The 11,616-nt window shown below is 34.7% G+C and overlaps 1 protein-coding gene across 2 annotated transcripts; it reads right to left on the bottom strand.

Moving 5' to 3' along the window:
- Window positions 1-220: 220 nt before the first annotated feature.
- Window positions 221-6,469, bottom strand: LOC130748816 (acyl-coenzyme A oxidase 4, peroxisomal-like). Of its 2 annotated transcripts, XM_057602058.1 has the most exons (14): window positions 6,320-6,469; window positions 6,148-6,229; window positions 4,881-4,985; window positions 3,978-4,084; window positions 3,773-3,850; window positions 3,569-3,692; window positions 3,380-3,453; window positions 3,236-3,295; window positions 2,959-3,068; window positions 2,205-2,364; window positions 1,378-1,454; window positions 1,133-1,304; window positions 753-845; window positions 221-541 (listed from the first exon to the last, which is right to left on the bottom strand). In XM_057602058.1, the coding sequence occupies exons 2-14, from the start codon at window positions 6,173-6,175 to the stop codon at window positions 416-418; spliced, it is 1,314 nt and encodes a 437-aa protein (XP_057458041.1). In that variant the 5' UTR covers window positions 6,176-6,229; window positions 6,320-6,469; the 3' UTR covers window positions 221-415. The 2 variants fall into 2 exon arrangements, with proteins under 2 accessions (XP_057458041.1, XP_057458040.1); XM_057602057.1 differs by having other exon boundaries at window positions 6,148-6,396.
- Between the last annotated feature and the right edge of the window lie 5,147 nt (window positions 6,470-11,616).

The raw sequence follows: 11,616 nt of genomic DNA, 5'->3' as shown, positions 1-11,616 counted from the left end.
TCTCTCATTCATCAATTCATTTAATTTAGATATTGAATTAACATTTAAATTTAAATCAAAATTATATGAAAGTAAAAAATATTACTACTATAATGATATTGTGAGACCAAATGAATAGTGATAAGAACTAAGAACTCATGGTTGGAGCAAAATGTGCATAGAGTTGCTTAAGCACATGTGGCAGTACGGGCCCACATGAATAGTGCTAAGAACTAAGAAATAAGAACTAGCATTGGAGATGCTGTTATAGAATCAAATTACCCAAGCGTAAAATAGTCATGTCTAGTTTGTATAACTATTGAATACTTCTTGTTTCAACAAATTCCCAGTCATAATAACACACTCGCGATACACAGAAGCTGGTTTATTGGACGCTGGTTTATTGGAATCTATTGAAAGAACACGTTTTACGCATTCACATTCGACTTCTTTGGGGAACTGGCTTAAAGCTGGCAAAACCAGTAATTTCCCTGCCTGTAACTAAGGTGTTAATATCATAAGTGCCTTCATAGGTATAGATGGGTTCTAAATCACAGAATGCCTGCAAAAGAAGGAAGAAAAACAAATGTTAGAGAACAAATGAACATTAATAGCCAATTAGCAGCAAAGCAATGGAAAGTATTATTCAGGAATCTATAAATTATAGTTAAGCTAGATGATCACTCATTAGCATGAATATCCATAACCCAATTTTATCTTTGATCAGATTGGTGGTTCAACAAAAGAAATCTTGATTCAGGAATTACTCATACCTTTGCCACAAGAAAATCAGCCAAAATACCATTGCCACCGAGCAATTCTCTCCCTAGAGCAGCTGTTTCTCTTGCTCTCAAGGTGATCCATGACTGAAAAGTGATGGCAAACTTCATTAGCAGGCATCTACCACAGTGAAACTGCTTTTCTTGATAAGGAGAAGTTCCAGTAACATATTTTTTTATCAACACATTCCCACCTATTGATTAAAATTCATATGGGACACCAAAATTTGAGCGAGACTGATCAAATTAGGAGTGAGACCAAGACAATTTTATAGACCTCACATGAATTTCAACCAATAGAAGATCAAAGAGAGTAGGTTACTAGTATTTCTTATAAATTAACAGGGGGTTACAAATGTGATATACGAAACTACCTTTCCCGAGCTAGCCTGACCTACAGTCATTTTACCAGTCTCATACAATTTGCAAAGGCGCCAGCCAACAAGAATCATAGCTTGAATATTACCGAGCATCTGGACAAGTTTCTGTTGGTTGATTTGGAAAGCTGCTAATGGTGCTCCAAACTGTTTCCTCTCCTTTAGATACCTTTTAGCCACTCCAAATTCAGAAATGATTTGCAGAAAAAGCTCAAGTATAATAACATTCTAATTAAAAATACCTATGACACATGTCGTAGATGCCCATTGATATACCAATAGGTTGCCAAGCAACCATTACTCGTGAAACAGCAAGTACCTGTTTAATGAGGACTTAAAACTATAAGTAATGATAAATTGATAATGTATAAATCAAGTATGCTTGAAAGATGACCCTTAAAAGGAAAAAAATTAATTGAAGCTATAAAGATTAATGCAAGAGTTATAATTGCATCTAAGCTCTTAACCAAATTTGTTCAATCTTCACAACAATCCGTACTGAGAGGATTTAGGACATATATATGTGGAATTTAAAGCTAAAACAAAAGGGGAGCAATCCATTCCTCAGGATTCCACTTATACTTTGCTACCTCTAATGCTATTAATGCTACAAAGAGAAAAAATATCCATCAGGAACATACATAGGTTCTCATCCAAGCAACTGCAAGTAAACTCTATTCATCAGACAAATACAATATTACAATTTACAGCAACAGGTTTAATTTCAACGTCTATCGTCTAAACATTCCACAATACGTCTCAAATTATACCATGCATACAATTTTCTAGGCTTTTTTGTCGGAGCAACTACTACATGGAGAAAGGAAAAAGTAAATAGTTAGGCTGCAGAACTTGACAATTTGACAGAGAATGATCTTTTCCATAACCTAAAGAAAATTGCAAAACAGTACGAAGGTGCAAACACTGCCCCAAAGAAGATGCAAGAACCAATGTTGAGATATGCTCTACTACTTCTACTTCATCAGGTAATAGAAGTTTCATTAACATAAACCAACTTAACGCACTCATTTTTGGAAGAACAGCAGAGAAACATTATAAATAACCTTACCTTACTTATATCCTGAAAAGAGTCAAGACCTGCTACTCTGTCCTCGTCAGAGACAAAAACTTTTCTCATAACAATGTCTCCATTTTGTACAATCCTAAGTCCAATTTTATTCTCTATTTTTGTGACTGTTAAACCAGGTGCATCCTTTTTTACAATATATCTGAAATATTATCCAAGAAAAATATGTAATTAAAAGATTGCTGGTGAAGGAGGATACAATAGGAACGCAGAATATATAAACTCAGAGAACATGCTTTCAATCTCACTATGTTGTTTTTATAGGCTATATTAGTGACTATTAGGTCCATTAACAAGTTATATATCATAACAGTAATCTATCATAACAGAACATATGTGGATATATCTCAACAGTACTAAGTAATTTAAACTTTCGTTTTGACTGTAGATATTCTTCACTTTCATGTGTCCCCATAATCAGAGAAATCTCTCCCACTGGTCTTTTAGTGCATGCAAGAATTCCACGGGCCATCTTCCAATGTATAAAAAAGAAAAAGAATTCCACGGGCCATAATGGGCATCCATCAGGTTAACATTTTAGTTTTTACCAGATCAAATCATTGCATTCACTCCCTCTTTTTTGTTATGGGGTGTGCAGAGCAAGAGTATAATATAAATAAGTGGATCTGCATGGCTATCAGATGAGTTTGTCTATTATAAATAAGCTAATAATTCATAAATAAGCTTGCATATGCACACAGACTGAATAATGAAAATAAGAACATATATCACAAACCCATTTATCTGATTTGTTGTCGCATTCCTAGCAAAGACAACCAACAGATCAGCAAATGTACTGTTTCCTATCCACCGCTTTTGGCCCTCCAGGATCCAACCTCCTTCTACCTGATTATTTCAAAGCAAAGCAAGACAAGAACATCAGCACTATTGAACTTCGGAACCATTGCGCAAAGTGACAATATGACTAATTAAAAAGACAAATAAGTCGAAAAAAAGCAAAATGCATCTAGCTGAAGAAGCAAATAGAAAATAAAACACAAAGAGCGAAGCACCTTAGTTGCAGTGGTCTTCAAAGCACTGGCATCACTTCCATAGTCAGGTTCAGTCAAAGCCTAATGTTAAGAAAATAACCTACTTTGAGAAGTGCTACTTCAGAAAAAATGCAAAACAAATCAATTCTAAGATAGGCAATTTACCCAACATGCTATAGTTTCTAACTGTGCCAGCGAAGGCAGATATTTTTCCTTCTGAGCTTCTGATCCACACAATGCTAAACTTGACAGTTAATCAAAAGTTAAAAAAATATCAGGAACTACTGACAGAAATCCATTCAATATATATGAAACAATATTTAGAGAATGATTATTGAGAAACAAAGGTACTACCAATAGTGAGCATTGCCAAGGATGAATGGACCAAAATAAAAGTTGAACAGCTTGCATCAACCCTTGCAACTTCTGCAATAGCTATAGCACTTCCAGTTATAGAAAGACCGGGACAACCGTAACCCTGAGAATCAGAGCTTGCTCATAACTCCCTTGACCTTATGTAATACCTTAAAATAATATAGGAAAATATGCAGAGCGAACCTTGATTGTGCCACCAGCAATACGCAATGCACCAAGCTTTGGAATAACATGAAATGGGAACTTGGCCTTCTCCCAATACTGACGAAAAAACATAAAAGCAATGAGATGGTGTGATTGAAATAAGAAAAGAGATAACATCAACAATTTTATATTGCACTAATTTGCGTCCAAACAGTAATAGCATGATAGCATCGCAGAAACATACCTCGGTCATTATTGGAGCAATATTTTTTTCCATACACTCTCTAACTTTCTTCTTGATGGCCTGCTCCTCTGGTGTCAGCAAGTCATCAAATTGAAAATAATCTGAAGCTGGAGTTTTCAAACATCAAGAGAGGTAAAATGGACATAAATTCCTGAAGCATGTCTTCTTTCAATCAAAATATCCGCAAAAAATACCAACTTTCCAAGCCATTCAATATGGACAAAAGGGGGGGGGGGAACCATGTAGAATGTGAATCAAAACTTATAGCATCAGAGTATTATGTCCAACCTTATCACTATGACAGAAAATCAACATGATATTTTTTTTTTGATCGGCCAAATTTCCCCTCCAGGGATTTGATCCCTGGACCTTCCCCTCCCCAACCCATATGTCCCCCAGCTCTTGCCACTTGAGCTATTTTAGCTTCAAGGGGGAAAGGAGCATATTTAAATTAAAAAGTCTACCTGGACTCCGAAGCCTACAGTAATCATTTACAAGTGTGAAAGAATGAAAATTGGCATGAATTTGATATCTTATAGAACTCTATTAGAGCTCCAATTCTGTGAGTACTGAGTATATACTAGGAAGAACAGAAGGTTGAACAGGGTATTAGAAGCCTAGTGACTTATAATAGAAAAATTAATAATTGATAAAGCCACCTATTAGGGGCAGAGAAGCTCTGCCTCTCTGCGCCTCAACTAGATCTGGTCTATAAGCCATATTACTTCCAGGTGAATAATAAATGATGAATACAAATGAGGATATCATGTCCCTAGGCTTCTAGTTTTTAGGGTTCTAACATAAACAGATCCTTAAGTCTTAGCTTGCAGCCCTGATTGATCTTAAGATACGAAAACATTTTTTCCCTTTTAAAATGACCAAATTATCATAGAAATTTCTTACCACAAGGAGGAAATGTAGATGCTGGAGTTGCTTGTGGAAATGCAGCAGAAACATCCAGTGGTGGTAAATTAAAATAGGAAGGCATTGCCCTTTTGGTAGCATCCTCTGTGTGAATCAAAGCATCCATTAAAATGCAAAATAGCTCAATATAACTATCATAATTAGTGATAATTTTTTATCAGAAGTAGCACAAATTAAGTGTCATGTACAATAATTGAATTCAAAATATCAATCAACTATGTATTAGAAGTCAGAAAGTAAAAAAATTACTGGAGCACAGCATAAGAAGAAAACATATTTCCTATAGCTGAGTCTTCTGTTTCAATGTACAAAAATAACTGTGCAGCCAGTGATCAAACATTGAATCAAGCAAAGTTCCTTGCATAAAGCTCATCTCACCCAATTGGGGTGCAGTGCACTAAGTCAATAAAATGCTAGAACATATACATTATAACACACTAGTACACTTACATTACACTAATGAAAATTGTGATTTGCCAGTTGCACAGTTCAATCAAGCCAAGTACACCAGGCTTAAACAAGAATCTCTTTGTACCAAATCTTCCAAACAGAAGTGATTGCTTCAAACTAAAGACACATGTTTGCATTAAAATTAAAATAGAAACATTTCCCCCAATCTATTTATTTATTCGTGAAAATCGCGTTCCTTATTGTTAGCGATTATCATTACTATACGAATATCATGTTGGCAGTTGATACACTGTTTGGAAATTAAAACGGCGGCACACACACTGAGCCAAAATCACCATGGACTGAAGCAACTTCCCTCAACTTTTGTGGCTGTGATTTTGTCTACACCATGATTTTTTATCCCACCATGTATCCAAACACGCACGAAATGCGAAACAAATTTGGGTCCATTTGGTTTACCAAAGACTCCATTTAATACCAATAAGGTTGAGTACAATTGGTAGATAACTGGGTTTCTTAAGCATTTAGTCAATAGTTCGATCGTCAGACGGTGTGTACGGAGAAAGATATCGCCAAAGACTTCATTTACTAATTTTTTTTTTTTGCTTCTTTTTCATTTGAATTCTTTCTTCTCTCTTTTTTTAGAGAAGCATTATGATCCTTTCTCCCAGGCACATAAATAAACAAACATAATCAACATATACAGCAGTGTATTGATTGTTAACAATGATAACCACAAATCAAATTAGAAAAACTCAATTTCTATTGAGATCGGAGACGAGTCAAAAAGGGAATTGCAAATAAAATCACAGAGATGATGAAAAAAAAAACGGACCTGGATTCTTAGAAGAGAGGAGTGTCATGATTGTATAAGAGGAGCAGAGGAGCAACGTGAAGGTGAAATCGCTAAGGTGATACTGATGAATGATGAGAAGGGAAGAAGAAAATGTAATGAAGAATGAATAAATTATAGAATTTAAATGAGAGAAAAGGATAGGCACGCAAACCGAAGTTGTATTGCAAAGTTGAGCTTCCACGTAAGATCAAGATTGATATTGATGTGCAAGAGGGAAAGGGAAGTCACTTCTCAATTCTCATTTTCTCATTTTTTTTTTTTTGAAAATCTTTGTCGTGCTTATCAGCGCCCACAGAATGCTGATTCCGACATCTAATAATCTTCGGATAAACAATTTAATAGGCCCCATTTCCAATCGAATTTTGACATTTATCTGAAACACGGACACTTCTCACATATGGAGTTTTTTTTTACTTTTAGTTTTGGCTTTAAATACTCTCTTGATCCCTGGAATTGTAAAGGAAATCAACTCTGGTCTTTATAAAATTTTCGCATCAAATTGGGTCCCTAAAATAATTTTTTTAATCCAATTAAGGACAAAGTGTGTTTGGGTCTGATGTGGTTTAATTTTATCATAGATGGCATTTCCACGTGGCTTTTATTTATTTTTTTAAATTTCAACTCAAATGATTAATTGAAAATCAAAATTAAGCCCTAATTAAATCTTAATTAACTAATCTCAGCCCTAATTAACTAATTTCTTGAGTTTCAAAAAAAAAAAACTAATTTCTTGACCCAGATCCACAAAACCAAGAAAATCCTAGATCCAACCTCATCCTCCCCTCCTCTCCCAATTCAGAACCACCACATCCCCTTCAACTTCCCACCCCCTTCGCACCCTCCAGATCGACCACTCCCACTGCAGTTCCTGCGACTTTTCCCACGGAACGTGGATCTACGACGCCTCGAGGATTCCCAGATACGACAACAAGTGCAAGGAGATCTTCAAGGGCTGTAACTGCATCTCCGACAACAAATCCAACGCTGCACAACTCGCTAGGTGGCGCTGGAAGCCCAATGACTGCGATCTTCCCCAGTTCGACCCAATTGGGTTCCTTCAATCTCAGAGACACCAGCATTGGTACTCTCTTAGTTTTCGATTTTTACATCCCAAGTTGTGTGCTTTTTGGGATTTTGAGTAATGGGTATTCAGACACACGGGTTCAATCCAAAGTTGTGTGCTTTTTCTATGGAAGTTGTTTGTGAAGAATTTGGATCTGGGATTTTTAGATTTTTACTCCTTCTCCATCTTTCTTTGTTGCATTCGATGTGGTGCTGTCGTTGGGAATGCTATTGTCTTCATTTTATATCTGTTGTTTCCTTTCTTTACCAGTCTTTAATATTTTCAAAAAGAATTGCTCGATCCTATTGTGTATGGAATTAGTTTGATGATGGCACAGGACTTTCTATGAACTGATGCTATGGATTAAATGTTTGATAAAAAAAAAAAAGGGTGCTTCAATGGGTCCTCATGTCTTGCCCCAATTTTTCTGATGTGGGACGTTTTTGTTGGTGATGAACAAGGAAGAAGGGGAGTTGGGGGTGATGGTGGTGGATTTTTCATGAGTTGAGTTCTGGGTTTTTTAGGGGTTGAGTTGCTGGTTTCTTCTTGATGGATGAAAGTGGAAGATGAAGATGGTGATGATGAAGGGTTTAAAATTATTTTTAATTTTTTATATTTTACTCAGTGGCATTACTCAAATTTAAAAAAAAAAATTTAAAAGCCACGTGGAAATGTCATCTGTGCTAAAATTAAGCCACGTCGGACCCAAACACACTTTGTCTTTAATTGGATTAAAAAAATTATTTTAGGGACTCAATTTGATGTGAAAATTTTACAAGGACCAGAGTTGATTCCCTTTATAATTTTAGGGACCAAGAGAGTATTTAAGCCTTTAGTTTTTTAAATGCAAAATCATTTATGGCTTAAATACTTTTTTTGTCCTTGAAATTATAAAGAAAATCAAATCTGGTTTCTGTAAATTTTCGCATCAAATTGGGTCCATAAATTTGTATTTTTAATCTAATTAAGTTCTTTGGCTCAATTTTAACCGGTAAACGGTCCAGTGGCAAGCCTAGACAGTTGAGGATGGTCACGTAGACTTTTTCACATCAATTTTAGGCGCTTGAAAAATAGTTTAATTAATTTTAGTCTATGTTCTTCCACCTTCATCTTCTTCCTCTTCCACCTTCGTCCTCTTCCTCCATAACTCAAATTCTTAAACCTAGAAATTTAAAACCCTAAAAAAACTATATGTTCATCATATTCACCTTATTCTTCCAAAACCTAGAAAATCAGAGACAACAAAAAAAAAATTCAAGATGGAAGAACATGGACTAAAATTGATTAAAATATTTTTCAAGGGACTAAAATCGATGTGAAAAAATCCACGTGGTCATACTCAGTTGACTAGGCTTGCCACTGGACTGTTAACCGGTCAAAATTGAGCAAAATGACTTTATTTGATTAAAAAAATATTCTAGGGATCTAATTTGATGTGAAATTTTTTCAGAGACTAAATTTGATTCATTTTACAATTTTAAAGATCAAAAGATTATTTAAACCAGTTGCAAAATCTTTCATTATTTCATTCCTTGTGTTCCAGGTTATATTGTTCACAATTTTTTATTTATGTTTCAATATTATTATTATTATTATTATTATTATTATTATTATTATTTGTGAGAGAAAATTTCAAATAGAAAGTATGAATATGTTTTTGAAAAATTGAAGCAAAAAAAGTTGAAAAACTAATTCGACGTGGCGCTCTTAATAAATTTGTTACTATTCATAGAAATGAAGTAGAAGCAAGTTTAATAGGTGAAAACAGGATAGAACAACCACCTACAAGATAGATTGAATAAGTTAGCTATCTTAACAAGGAATGAAATAATGAGAGATTTTGCAACTCTTTCATATCTAGTATCTCGTTTAACAAATCACTTCAAGGTAGAAACACAATGAAAATTTTGTTTTTTTAGAGAAGAAACAATGAATGAAGAGTAAATTTGTACACTACTATAGATATGTAAGTCCAAAAAACTAACATTTATGAGTAAACAAAATTAATTTTTCAATTTTGGGAATGTAAAAATAACGGATAGTTTATTTATTAGTTTTTTAGAAAATGTAAATTGGTTAATATAAAACACTATGGGCCTGTTTGGTACATATGTAAGGGCAAATAGTATAAGGACTGATAGTATAAGGGCTTATAAAATTTTAATACTATACAGTGTTCGGTGAGACATCGTATAACTTATCATGTTGTTTTAATAATACAATCACATGTTTGATGAAGTATTAAATAATGATAGATAGTATAAAAATTAAATATTTATACAAAAATGCCCATTTAAAAAAAGTATTCTTTATTTTTTCTGTAATGAGCAAACTTTTACGTGGATTACATTAATTTTTCAAAAAACAATGTCTGGCTTGAATGGTTTGTTAGAAATAAAAATGAACTAAAAAAGACTTAAAATATTTGTAAAAAAAAACCCTAGATATCCTCCTGCTTCCCTAAATCCTCCTACCCCAACCCTGTACCTAATTTCACATACACACATAGGAATCCCATTACTCACATCAAAATCTGGACAATTTATTAAGTTTTTCTATTCTTCTCCACAACATCTCGTTGGTCCCTATTTTGTTCCTTTCCCCTTTTCATTTTTTTTACATCAGTATTCTCTTTGCAATGTTTTCTTATGTTTCTCATCATTTTGTTAGAAAAAATTTCCCCCAAATCGTTGCGCATAGAGGCTGAGACAGAGAAATCGTGACAAGGAAAGAGAGAAGGGAGCAGCAATCATGAGAGGCCATAAGGTTTCTGCGATGATCTGAGGAGGTCACTGTGGTGGTTGCCAGCGACGATAGCCACTGGTACATGGTGCTCCAGCGGCTGAGATTGAAGGGGCAGTGGCTACAGGCTGAGGAGGGTGTGATCTGTGGCAGATTTGAAGAAGATTGAACGGGACAAAAATGTAACAAAAGAAGAGGAAGGTGAAAGGAGGAAAAAGAGATGAACGTTAACAAAGATGAATGGGGTACGTTAAAAAGAGGAGGCTCATTATTCAATGAATGAATGTACATCACAACTTATCAAGTCTTATCCCACTTTTTGATGATGGATTAAATTATACATTTTAGGGCCCGTTTGGTATGTTGTATAGTATAAGGCCTGATAAAATTTTAATATTATACAATGTTTAGTGACACACTATATAACTTATCACTTCCTTTAAATTAATATAAACTTAGTGAAATATTGAATAATGATATATATTATAAAAAGGCTAAAAAACACTTTTGGCCTCTGATGTTTCAATTTTGTGCAAATTTTACCCCTACTCTATTTTTGTCGACGTTTCTACCCTTCATGTTTTCAAACAATGCACCGTCTACCCATCCGTCAATCAGGCTTTCTCAGTAGAGGTTCCTGAGTGGATTGGAGAGATGAAGAGGAGCATATGAAGTTGATGATGTTCAATAAAATGATATAAATTAAATTTGCTTGATATATATATATATCAATTATGTATGTAAATGAACTGATTAAATGCATGTTTTGCTACTTACGGGTCTTGAGTTTGAATCTCCCATGCCCCCTTTTTCCAATTTCACTTGTAATTTCCACGTGGCAGGTCCAAAAAATATATAAAAAAAAAAGCCAAATCAGCTCATTCTGTTAGTTTTTTAACGTCTGACTGACGAAGGAGTAGACGGTGCACTGTTTGAAAACATGAGGGGTAGAAACATCAACAAATATAGAGTAAGGGCAGAATTTGCACAAACTTGAAACATCAGGGGCCAAAAGTGCATTTTAGCCTTATAAAAATGAAGATAGTGTTACTGGTAAAGATGGCGGTGGCTGTCAAGGTGGTTGCGATAATGGCGGTGGCGGTGATGGAGGGTGGTGGTTGTGGTGGTGGTCGTAGAGGTGGTAGTGGAGATGCTGAGTGGTGGTTAGGGTGGCGGCTGTAGCACCCCACTTTCCGTTATTAGGTTATTTATTATTTTATTTTAATTATTATTATGATATATGATAATTAAGTGATTTTATTAGATAATTAAGTGATTAAATTAAATAAGGTATTTAGATTTTAGTGGAGTAGTTGGGAGTGGAGCCCACTAGCACTACTAGTTTATGGTTAGAAGTGAAATAAATAGAAAGAAAGAAAGAAAATAAGGATTAACAGAGGAGCAAACAGAAGAACACGTGAAACAGAGAAGGAGAGGAGAAAAGTGACGAAAACCTAGAGTTGATCTACAAGAGGTAAGGGTTTGAATTCATGTTTTCTGGATTGGTATGATAGTGCATAATGATAGAAAGCATGATTTAGGAACCCTAGGATGTAGATTTTCCAAATTGAAAATAGTTAGGTTTGAATTTTAGGATTTTATTAGATGAATTGTCGGCTGAAGAAGAGAGATGGTGGTGCTCG

This window comes from Lotus japonicus, chromosome 3, assembly GCF_012489685.1.
Source record: "Lotus japonicus ecotype B-129 chromosome 3, LjGifu_v1.2".
Lineage (NCBI taxonomy): Eukaryota > Viridiplantae > Streptophyta > Magnoliopsida > Fabales > Fabaceae > Lotus > Lotus japonicus.
Note: the sequence above shows the minus strand (reverse complement) of the source record. Positions and strands in the feature narration are given on the sequence as shown.